This window comes from Corythoichthys intestinalis, chromosome 8, assembly GCF_030265065.1.
Source record: "Corythoichthys intestinalis isolate RoL2023-P3 chromosome 8, ASM3026506v1, whole genome shotgun sequence".
Taxonomy (NCBI): Eukaryota; Metazoa; Chordata; class Actinopteri; order Syngnathiformes; family Syngnathidae; genus Corythoichthys; species Corythoichthys intestinalis.
This window is the reverse complement of record NC_080402.1, coordinates 49,018,562-49,030,428: the sequence shown is the minus strand read 5'-3', so window position 1 is coordinate 49,030,428 and position 11,867 is coordinate 49,018,562. Positions and strand designations below refer to the sequence as shown.

The following is an 11,867-nucleotide window of genomic DNA, read 5'->3' as shown; positions in this document are numbered from 1 at the left end:
CCTTTCATTTTCTGATTCATTCACCGCATAGTCATTACTGGAAAATCAAGTTAGCAGCAAGCTAGGTCAGGAACCGGAGGACCGAGTCACTGAACGGGAAGTGACAAAACTCAGTCTTGCCCCCCTGCCTGCACGCTGGCTGCTTATTGGCCACACGTGGACGTGAGTGACAAACGCCCTGATTCTGTTTCCGGTCCCTCCCCTGCCCGCGATGAGGCTGGCGTCTGATTGGTCGTGTGCGATGTCAGAAGACGCTGCCGCTTGCTCAACGCCCTCCCACGCAGCGAACAAGCACCACCTTCATAGAACGAATCAGTGCAGATGATGATTAGTTCGGTCTCGTTCACCAAAACAATTTGTTCAAAAAGAACGAATCGTTCACGACCGATACAACACTAGCGGACACGCCCCCATGCGCCATTTTGAGTGTATCACGGATGTAAACAAACCAGAACAGGAGTAGCTCCGACGCCACATTACTGCCTCCAACTTCATCGCTGGATATAAAAAAAAAGTCCCTCGTTTACGGTATCAGCGCTTACATTTTAAAAACTATAAATCTCTCGAAGCTCACGGACATTTAACGAATGGCTCGGTGCAGGATCTTCGCATTTCGACCGCTGGACTGCGACAACACAGTCGTCACTCGTTGCTACTCTCAGAAACATGATACAGCTCTTACTTGAACATCCTTGAACTTGAATTGTACCTTGAATATCATCTTAAACATCACATGACTAAAACAGGTGAAGGAACTGTCATAATGACATGCAAATTCATGTATATTGCACAATATATTGTTTCAGTGTTGACATTGCCATGCAAAGATGTGCAATTCTCTCAATGCAGGACTTATCATGTGAAGTGGGACAAATTGACTTGAACACGTTATTCTACAACTAGTGTTATTTTACTTCATATGCACATGTTTTATATTTCCTTGTATTGCTATTTTCTGTTTACCATTGTGCTGCTGTGTTTTGATTGACACAACAGTACAAACAACAGTACTTTTCATTATCAAAACCAACACTAGTGTTTTACGTACCTAAGAGAGGCAAGGAGTCAAGACTTCAAAATTGCCACTGACATACTTTATTAAACAGGTTTAAGTCATCTACAAACGTATAAAATAACTGCTTGTACAAACACCACGAAAAGAAAATTGTACTATACTACTGTTGGGCAATGGCTTATCAGGGCACAGCAGAAAGTGACCTTATCCAACATTGTGGCTTCTTCACCTTCACGTGGAAGAATCATGTTTATGGATATGGTTCCTGTTAAGATCTTATACTTCTGACAAACATTTCCGATGACCCTTTCAACATGGATTCTGAAATGTGCTGACAGCGGCCTTTTGTAAATGCTGGGAGTTTGACATCTGAACACTACATGCCCACACATTCTTGTATGTCAAAACCTCTGTCAGCCAAGACAATGTCCCCAGGTAACAAATTATCAAAAAAAAAAAATCACTGTTCAGGGTTATATGTTTGTCACTTGTACACCCTCCCCAGCCTTTTGATAAGAAACAAATGGCTCCCTTGGGTGTAATACATATTAAATACTTCATAGTGTGGTGGTGCTTGTAGCTGGAAAACATTTGGGCACGTGCTTTCAGATTTGATGGGTTTTCTGTGAAAATTTCAAAACGGTCAATAATCACAGTCTGTGTCACATCCTCTGTGATTAGCTGATCACCTTCTTCTCCAGCGTCATGTGTCCCCTCTTCAGTCTGTAGCTGACCACTTTCTTCTCCTGCGTCAGGTGTCTCTTGCTCATTCTCTTGGTGACTGTTTATTTCACCAGGCTCAGATGGTCCCTCCTTGGTCTGCAGCTCTTCAATGTTTGCATCCTGCTGGACCCCCATCTCTGGTGCTTGCAGTGTCTCTTTCGGTAGCTGCTCACGTTCGTCTTGCAGAGCGTGCAGTGTTTGTCGGTGTAACAGATGTGTGTCCCAGATGTAGGGATGGTGCCCAGTCTGGGTCAGTCTCCATCATTTCATAAGCTGGTTCACCTGCAATCACAGGTTTTATTTAGAAAGCTAGGTAAGATTGGATATTTCCATGGCATTTCACTTTCGTAAACACTTAATCAGACATGCTACCATCCCATCAGATCTCTCAGATCACAAAAGGAAATCTCGCGCATTGATAAATATTTCTGTGCATTTTTGCTGTTTACCTTTATCTTTTAAATCATTCACTCTATAATGTTTTTATAAACGGTGACTGAATAAATTAAACACTGATTTATCACGTACAGATTAACCCATTTCAACTGCCCTCCCTCTTTGCCTGTAGTTTACAAGTGAGGCTAGCTAGCTAAGGTTAGCCAAGGAGAAAATAGCGACTTTAGAAAGCAAAAAAACAGCATATTCAGTATCAATACTTTGAAAAAAACTGACTTGCCTTTATGAAAATGCCGAGAGCAAACACGCCGGAAGGGAGATATGGTGTAGAAAGTCGTTTCACCGCTGCGACCCAGGCCATCCGACGCCGCTTCGTTAGTTCCTCAACCTGCTGTCTATAACCTCTTTTCCAAGAGGGAAAACGAAAAAATCTTACGTCGTGGTCAACTTTGCTGCCATTTTTGTCATGTGATTTAGTATGGCAGCCTTTCAAACAACACGAGTGTCCCATTTATCAAAGACAATGATGAAAGCAAAGACGATTCTCACTGCTCAGTTGTTTACAATTAGTGTACACTCAAAATGGCGATTCAACCCACAATGCACTGCGGCTTTTGACAGCGTTACGTCACCTGACAAAGACCGGGTTAGGACGATATGTGACATGCGAAATTTGGTATTTTAACTTTTTTTTTTTTTGCCGCTACCTTGTAATTGTAGGTTATGCAAATTCGAAACCAAATCTACAATATGATGAAATTCCCCTAAAATTATTTTTTTATCTTCACAAGTGTCACTCGAGCCGCCCAACAGGTTGTCAGCCAATCAAAATACTTTATATTTTGAAAGTTAACCTTACGAATTACCATCAACAACAACAACAACAACAAATATATTTTTTAAATAATAATGGAAATAATCCTTGATGTGACGATTTCATTTAGACGATACAATTAATTCTATCGTTGCATAAAATACGACTGAAATTAATTTGAACGGCAAATGAGGCAAGTGTATTTCCGTGACGTGTTTGACGTCATCTCCAAGCGACTTCTCCGCGCGCTATTCGGAGAAACGAACTCGCGGTGGGGAAAGAAAAAGAAAATTTGGAGCTAATTAGCGGACAACAACCTTGTTCTCTGGATTATTGAACCTCAGCAGGACACTGATGTTTTCTCCGCGTGGCGGCCCGAGTTCGGCCCGCCGGCAGCAGAGCAGAACACCCGCCAGGAGAACGTCCAGCAGCCTTCTGCTCACCCCAAGGAGGACGACTCTATCGGGGAGGTAACGACCACTTGTTGTACTCTACTTTCTCGAGTTTTTTTTCCCCGCATACTTTTTATTTATTTATTTATTTATTTTTTTATATTAATCATTTATCGGTTATGTTATTGCATTTTCATCGACAAACAATTGGATGCCTCTGACTCATTTCGAAGGAGGCAAGCATGTGATGAGATGTTCTAATATGTTACCTAACGGGTGCCCACACTTTTTTGACTCACGAGTTAATTTTCAAACGACCATACTTTTCAAAATCATACTAGTAGATCGATAGATGTAAGAGAGAGAGCAGGTGTCAGTGATAGTTCATAGGCAATCACATACAAAGGGTTAGGAGAACCCTATAAATACAGAATAGGCCTGCACAATATATCCTTTGAATGTCACCAGCGCAATGTGCGCACGCGCAACAATACTATCACGGGATGTGCGATCATTGTTATTTTTTGAACACGTAAAACGTTGGTTTGCTTCTTAAAAGCAATAAGTGTGCAGAGACATGGCTTAATGTATCCCTTTTATATACAGCAATCTTCATTATTATTCACAGACAAACACCCTTAGCCTGGATTAAACGGTATTAAATGAATACCAAAATAAATTGCAGTTTTGCATTTTTTATTTTTATATGAATAAATAGTGAATAAATAAATACAATTGAGGTAAATTGAAGCATTTTAAATCTATCTATAATGCAACAATAAAAAACAAACTAAAATAACATTTTTATAATGAAGAATATGATAAATTGCTTGAAGAATATAAAATAAAATACAAATTAAAAATAAAAGGATACATGAGGAAGAAAATAAAATAAAATACTGAATGCAATACAATAGTACAAAAACATGGTGAGTCAACCAGTCTTCTCAAACAGAGCGATTCAAATCATTTGGTGAAAATTCTTCTAGTTTTAATATTGCAATAAAGTGCTGGCCAAAAGTGCAATTCTGTCAGATAATGTTCAATTTCTCCCAGAAAATGATTGCATTTACAAATGCTTTTGTAGTAATATCTTCATTTATTTTGCTTGCAATGAAAAAATAACCACAAAAGAGAATGGGGGGGGAAAAATGAAATGATTATCATTTTACACAAAACTCCAAAAATGAGCCGGACAAAAGTATTGGCACCCTTTGAAAAATCATGTGATGCTTCTCTAATTTGTATAGTTAACAGCACATGTTACTTTACCTGTGGTTCATAACATGTGGTGGCAATAACAAAATCACACTTGCAGGCATTTAAAATGGATTAAAGTTGACTCACCCGCTGTCCTGTGTCCTTGTATGTATAACATTGAGCATGGAGAAAAGAAAGAAGACCAAAGAACTGTCTGAGGACTTGAGAAGCAAAATTGTGAGGAAGCTCAGGCAATCTCAAGGCTACAAGTCCATCTCCAAATACCTTGATGTTCCTGTGTCTACCGTTCGCAGTGTCATCAATAAGTGTAATCAATACACCCATGGCACTGTGGCTAACCTGCCTAGATGTGGACGGAAAAGAAAGATTGAGAGATTTCAACGAAAGATTGTGGAAACGGCGGATAAAGAACCTCGACTAACATCCAAACAAGTCCAAGCTGTCCTGCAGCCCGAGGGTACAACAGTGTCAACCCGTACTATCCGTTGGCGTCTGAACGAAAAGGGACTCTATGGTAGAATACCCAGGAAGACCCCACTTCTGACCCAGAGACATAAAAGAGCCAGGCTGGAGTTTGCCAAAATTTACCTGAGAAAGCCCAAAACGTTTTGGAAGAATGTTCTCTGGTCAGATGAGACAAAAGTAGAGTTTTTTTGGGAAAAGGCATCAACATAAGAGTTTACAGGGAAAAAAAGAGAGGCCTTCAAAGAAAAGAACACTGTCCCCACAGTCAAACATGACAGAGGTTCCCTGATGTTTGGGGTTGCTTTGCTGCCTCTAGCACTGACCTACTTGACCGTGTGCATGGCATTATGAAGACTACCAACAAATTTTGCAGCATAATGTAGGACCCAGTGTGAGAGAGCTGGATCTCCCTAAGAGGTCATGGGTCTTCCAGCAGGACAATGAACCAAACCACACTTCAAAAAGCAATAGAAAATGGTTTGAGAGAAAGCAATGAAGACTTCTAAAGTGGCCAGCAATGAGTCCAGACCTGAAACCCATAGATCACCTGTGGAGAGATCTGAAAATGGCAGTTTGGCGAAGGCACTCTTCAAATCTCAGAGACCTGTAGCTGTTGGCCAAAGCAGAATGGTGTAAAATTGCAGCAGAGCATTGTAAGAATTTCATTGATGGATACCGGAAGTGGTTGTTTGCAGTTATTTTGTTTAAAAGTTGTGCTACCAAGTATTAGGCTGAGTGTGCTACCACTTTTGTCCGGCCCATTTTTGTGTAAAATGATAATGATTTTATTTATTTTTTTCATTCTCTTTTGTGTTTTTTCTTTCATTGAAAGCAAAATAAATGATGATATTACTACCAAAGCATTTGTAAGTGCAACCATTTTCTGGGAGAAATTGAGCATTATCTGACAAAATTGCAGGGGTGCCAATACTTTTGGCCAGCACTGTATATCGCAAACCCCAAAAAGTCGCAATGTCAGTTTTTTCCAGTATCGTTCAGCCCTAATACAGAATATTGTATACTGTTAAGGATAGATATTTACAATCACATCTATGGACAATTACAGTAAGTGTCTCCTGGATGTTGTAGAAGTTCTGAGTATAATAATCCCATAATTTGGTCTGTTACCAAAGATGCCATAAGAATCCATCAAAACCTGGTCATAATAGTAAATTAGTTAAGTGACCCTCTACATATTCATGTTCAGAATTCATATATTGGCAGGGTTTTTTTTTAAATTTTTTTTTTAGCCTGTCTTTGTGTGTCACAGACCGACGCCCACTCGTGATCAAAGCAACGCCCCCTCGGACGGCCTCAACTATGACGTGCAAACGTTCGGTTCTTCACTCCCTGTCAAAGTGATGGAAGTGCTGACTGTGCTTAACGGTAAAAGTTTGTTTATGTATGTGTGTGTTCATGGTAGAAGTGGGGCACCTGAGTCACATAACTTGACTCAAGGAAGACTTATTTTAGTCTATTGAGTACAAAACTTAAAAATCTGACTTACTTTTGGATTTGGTCCTTTTCCTCCAGCTGAGGAGCAGATATCTGTGAAAGTGAGTGAGAGTGGCTGGGCCTGGATGGTCTGCGGAGACAGACTCATCATCTGGAAGATATCCCAGACAGCAGTGACCAAGGTGTACATTTATTTTGTACATGTTTACCTTCGCTAAGGAGCATAGAGCAGGCATAGGCAAAACAACAACACATTTGGTTTTTCAATGTTGCCAGCTGAGCATTTAGTGTTCAAACTCGCTATAGCTATGGCGTCCCTTGCTTTTCCATAAACATTTAATGTCTCAAAGCGGCCACAGTAACGTAATTTTGTTTTTGCAGCTGAGTGTGTGTAAAGAGCTTCAGCTGCCCAACAGCCAGTACAACTACACAGCCGACCATGTGGCCGTCACGTCGACCGGGCCATTGGAAGTAGCGCCAGTGCAGGGGTTGTCTGTGCTGGCCGTGGCTGCCGAGGGCACCGCTCGCTTGTGGCCCAGCTTGTCTCAGGAGGGCAACTATTCCGAGGCTGACCTGGACTTGGGAGATCTGTGTTCCTTTGTGGTGACAGTCACAGTAAGTAGCAATCATCTGTTTCGTTTTAGTTAGGTGGTAGTAGGGATGGGAATTGATAGGATTTTTACGATTCCGATTCCATTATCGATATTGCTTAACAATTTGATTCTTTATCGATTCTAATTTGGGGAAAAAGAAGAACAAACGTTTTGATTGGCATCGAGTTTGTTTAATCAGAACTCACAACGTTACAAACTCACAATGAGATCAAAAGAGGCCCAAAGCCTCAATGTTAACTGTGGCAATAAGTGGCAAATACACAAGAATGTGTAACATTTTACTGAAACATTTATCTAATAAAAATAAAAAATATTGGTATATATTGGCAGATAGGTTGTTATTCTGCCTTTGGCAATATGTGTTAAAGCAGGGGTCCCCAAACTTTTTCCTGTGAGGGCCACATAACTTTTCCCTTCTCTGATGAGGGGCCAGGGTCTTTTTGTAACAGAAAAAGTGTGACGATTGCAGAAGTGCATAAATGTAAAAAATTATTGTTTTTCAGAAAGCCACAATCAAATAACCCTTTTTGTATTCTTCACGGAATGAAAGTAAATAAAATAAAAATAATAATATAATAATAATAATTAATAATAAAAACACTATTAATTAAATAGATAATAACCAAATAACCCTCTCTGAATTCAAGGAAAAAGGCCAGGAAATAAATAACACGATTGAGAAAAAAAAAAAAAAAAATGGCCGGACCAAATGTGGAGGCGGGCCGTATTTGGGCCGCGGGCCGCAGTTTGGACACCCGAAGAAATGCCGCATCCAAGCGAGTGAGTGAGCGAAGTGAGTTAGGGAAACACTTCTACGAGCCTACGTTCTTTGTTAATGTTAATATCTACAGAGGCAACGCCTGTATGTATCATCTTTTGTGTTGTTGTTGTTTTGTTTCCACTCGCGATCGGACACTTAAATCCAGTTGTGTAGTGGTTTGAACGATGTGCTAATGCTAGCGAACGAATGCTAACCATACTGTTATTAGCAGCTAATCATCGCTGATTTACGTTGATGCAAACCTGTTTGTTATTGGGGACGAAATTGATTTGTTTCATTTCTATTCTTAGTTTCACTCTTCAAGTGATGGTTGAATAAAGTCAGCAAATTATACCAACGTCTTCTACATCGTCATTTGGGAGTTTAGCTAGCTGTATAGCCAGAACTGAGCCTTAGCCTCTCTGTGAGGACAGCGCAGTCGTATTCCCTCCCGATGCAGTTATCTCCACCTTGCAATGACTGCAAGTCGCTTTGTTGTAATTTTTCATCGTGAAGTGAAGACACACTTTCGAGCGTTTGAACCTACGTGCTGTCATTGTTATGTTTATGGCTGCAATGCTCGTGCTTACCCGTCGTAACCTTTCATTTTCACACTCTTTCCTGGTGAAGTGTAGTCAAACTTTGGAGTGAGTGGTTCTTGGCGCTATGCTAGTTTGATGCGTCTGGACAACAAGACACGTCACGACGCAATACGCGTCTTTAGGAATCGTTAAAGGGATCGTTAAGGCTTTTTCATTGTGATGTCGAGGCCTCGAAACACTCGGAACCGATTCCGAATTGGAATCGGATTTCGATTCCCATCCCTAGGTGGTAGTTGTATAGTATCTTTTTTTTTTTTTTTTTTTTTTTTTTTTTTTTTTTTTTTTTTTTTTGTGAACAATGGAGAATTGCTTAGAGAAAACATGAACAAGTGGAGGTTTCCTTACTGTACTGTGTTTTATCACGCACAGCTTTGACAGCATTTGTAAGTAAAAAACTATGTGCGAAAGGTGGATTTCCAGTCAGTAAAGCAGGATGCACTGGATATTAAAATGTTCAAACATCACCATGTTAGAATACCAGGTTTGTGTGACATATAAAATTAATTCAAAATAAAACATTAAAAGAAATCCACCATTATAAGACCTAAAGTACATAAAACAAACTACAAATACAGTGGGAAAAGTTCACATTAAAAACAAATATCTTGCTGCAGTGACACTGAAATCTAGAGTTGTATGTCATCTTAATAGGTGTGATAGTAGATGTTTTACTGTTCCTTAATCTGAGCCATAGTAAGCTTCAGTTACACAAAAGGCATGTTTCCCAAGCACTATATCACATAGTTAGGTGAGCAAACTAAGGCTATAATGCTAGCTTTACTTCCAGAGGTAGAGGTTGGCTCCATTGTGAATGGGAACGAAATCGTGAATCTAACTTGAAGATCATCAGAAAAGGGAGGTTCGCCATGAGCACATGCTGGCATTAGAAAAAAAAGCTAGACAAAGTAGCGTCCATTTTCCAAGTCGTAACAAGTTCAGTGAGTTCATTGACAGTTGGCACTTGTGCACGGCGTGGTTTCAAATACAGTCAGCAGACACGCCTACAGCTTCTAAAACCTACCAGAAGTTTGTGTGAATTTATCTAGATTAATGATGGCTGATGTTTATCCCTATGGTGGTGTGTCTCCTTGCTAGGACGGCAGCTTTGTGGTGTCCTCGGCTAAAAGTCGCATGTTGCGCGTTGCAGCAGATGCTTCAGGAAGGCTTCAGTACCGAGCGCTGCAACAGGGCCAGGGCATGTTGTCCGGCATCGGGCGCCGAATGTCCAGCCTGTTCGGCATCCTGTCTCCCCCTTCAGACGACGATGTGGGTGTTTTCATCATTCAAAGTGTTTACCGTGTTACCATATGAACATTTTTTCAATCAAATGACAGTTATTCACATATTTTCCATTGTACAGTTGAACCTTGGCTTGTCTGTTATTTTTCTCATTCATCCATGTATTACTGTAGGTAGAAATGTTTCAAAGCAATAAGGGGAAAAAAGTTTGGGATATTTGTGATTTGAGAGGGGTTTATTTTATTTTAGAGTCATATAGGGCAAACACATGGATGTGACTTTTGCTGGTTGACATTTTTTGTTGTTGTTGCAGCTGCAAAGCTTGTTGTGGGTGGATGCTACCAGCTCCCTCTACGCGCTGACTAACTCACGCCTCAGCAAATGGGAAGTGGACGAGAGCTCGGAGCAACAGACGGTCAGCTGGGACACCCAGCGAGCTCTGACCGAAAGCATCACCGACGCCATTTGGGTCAGTAAGCAGGACAAGGGTTGCCAAATCGGAACAGTGGTCTCCAACACAATCACACCGGAAAAACTGTGCAGGCTGCTCATAGAGTGCCTTTGGTCTAGTTTAAGCTCACTTTTTGGAAAAGATGTCATTCTTAACTTGTTAAACAACTTGCTGTTCTTAGCTGTGAAAAGGTCGTATCGGATACTGTAAGAGTGTTTTTGAGTTATGAGTGTGTTCTCGGCAAGTTAAACATGTATTGGTATGTGTAAATGCTTTGTTACCTCCACCAGGGTTCGGAGGGTAACTACGAGGAGATGCGAAGCGGCATCAACGTATCTTTTCTGGACATGAAGTTTAGCCAGTGAGTTTGAAATTTGTTTTTTTTTTTAGATCTTCTCCTTCTCTTGTCATCAAACTGCAACTTGTGTTTTCAGGACCGGGTTGGTAATACTGGCTGCCGCCTGGCACCCATCTGACACGCCCTGCCTTGTCTACTATGTCCTGGTCACCGTGCAGGACCTCGGTGCCGCCATCTCTAACCAGTTCATTGTGGAAGTCAGCAACTTCAACCCCAACTTCCAGGTGAAACGCCGAAGCATTTCTGGCTGTCATAATGAAGTTATGTCCCTGTGCAACTTCTAAAACTGCAGCAAGTAAATGTGTGTGTGCGAGCGAGAAAGGTATGTCATTAGGAAAAAGACTCTAAAGGTATCTTTTCTACCCTGCACTGCATATTGCAGGCATGTGAAATTTGGTACCGTACATGTTTCTACAAAAAGGGAAGCCACAAAAAAATGCTCCAAGGAGCCAAGTTTGATGGTGCTGTTAGCAAAGTTGTTAATTTTACTTTAAAAAAGTAATTAATTACAGTTACAAATAACTTCTCCCAAAAAGTAATGGCATTAGTAACTCGGTTACCTGAATGTAAGGGTAATTAGTTGGCAAAGTAACTGGTGATAATTTTCATGTTTTTTCAAAAAAAAAAAAAAAAAAGCAGGCCACACAATGTGAAGTTTAAAGGGTTTTTGGGACAATCACACAATGTGAAGTTTAAAGGGTTTTTGGGACAATTGGCCCTAATCCCAATTCTTTACCCTAAACTTAACTAGACTCAGGGGTATTGCGGATATTACGATAACTAGATAGTGACCTTTGCTATGTGTGGAAGTCATTTAATGTTGTGAATCAACTGTTAAAGTTGTTAAAATTGCTCCCGTTATTGCATTAGTTCCCTTCTGTCTATTTTCGACATGTGTAAGTTTTAAAACTGCTTCATCATTTAAAGATAGATTTAAGTCAAGATTTTGCCGATTTAGGAGCATTTTGGATAAAAAGTTACTTAGGTCCGCAAGGAAGGTTCTTTACAATAGAGCCTTCCTGAGAAGTCTAATGCTTTTAGATGGCGGCTGCTTACTAACGCATCTAGTTCTTTATTATACATGTTGCTAATGCCACCGTGTCTGTCATTTGCATCTAGTTCTGTATATATGTGACATCTACCGAAGCATCATGTGGGCGTAGTTTGTAGGCCATCGGCTACAGTCAGGTATTATTGGAGCCACCTAGCATAGTAGCATCACGTTTGCAACGGCGTCACATAGAGGTGTGCAAAATTTCCGATTCTTAGATTATTCGCGATTCGGCCGTGGAAGATTCGAGAACGATTCACAAACATCCAAATTCCGATTATTGAAATATGCCAAGTAAAGCGGAAGTACAA

General features: G+C 40.5%; 1 protein-coding gene across 4 annotated transcripts in view; it reads left to right on the top strand.

Moving 5' to 3' along the window:
* The first annotated feature begins 3,153 nt into the window (after positions 1–3,153).
* nup133 (nucleoporin 133) overlaps positions 3,154–11,867 on the top strand; it is a 44,377-nt gene continuing 35,663 nt past the window's right edge. For all 4 annotated transcript variants that reach the window (XM_057844555.1, XM_057844554.1, XM_057844553.1 and 1 more), the window contains exons 1-8: positions 3,154–3,418; positions 6,297–6,412; positions 6,560–6,663; positions 6,863–7,096; positions 9,553–9,723; positions 10,010–10,165; positions 10,438–10,508; positions 10,582–10,729. In XM_057844555.1, coding sequence (XP_057700538.1) covers positions 3,303–3,418; positions 6,297–6,412; positions 6,560–6,663; positions 6,863–7,096; positions 9,553–9,723; positions 10,010–10,165; positions 10,438–10,508; positions 10,582–10,729 — 1,116 coding nt within the window. In that variant the 5' untranslated portion in view covers positions 3,154–3,302. The remainder of the gene's footprint in view (positions 3,419–6,296; positions 6,413–6,559; positions 6,664–6,862; positions 7,097–9,552; positions 9,724–10,009; positions 10,166–10,437; positions 10,509–10,581; positions 10,730–11,867) is intronic.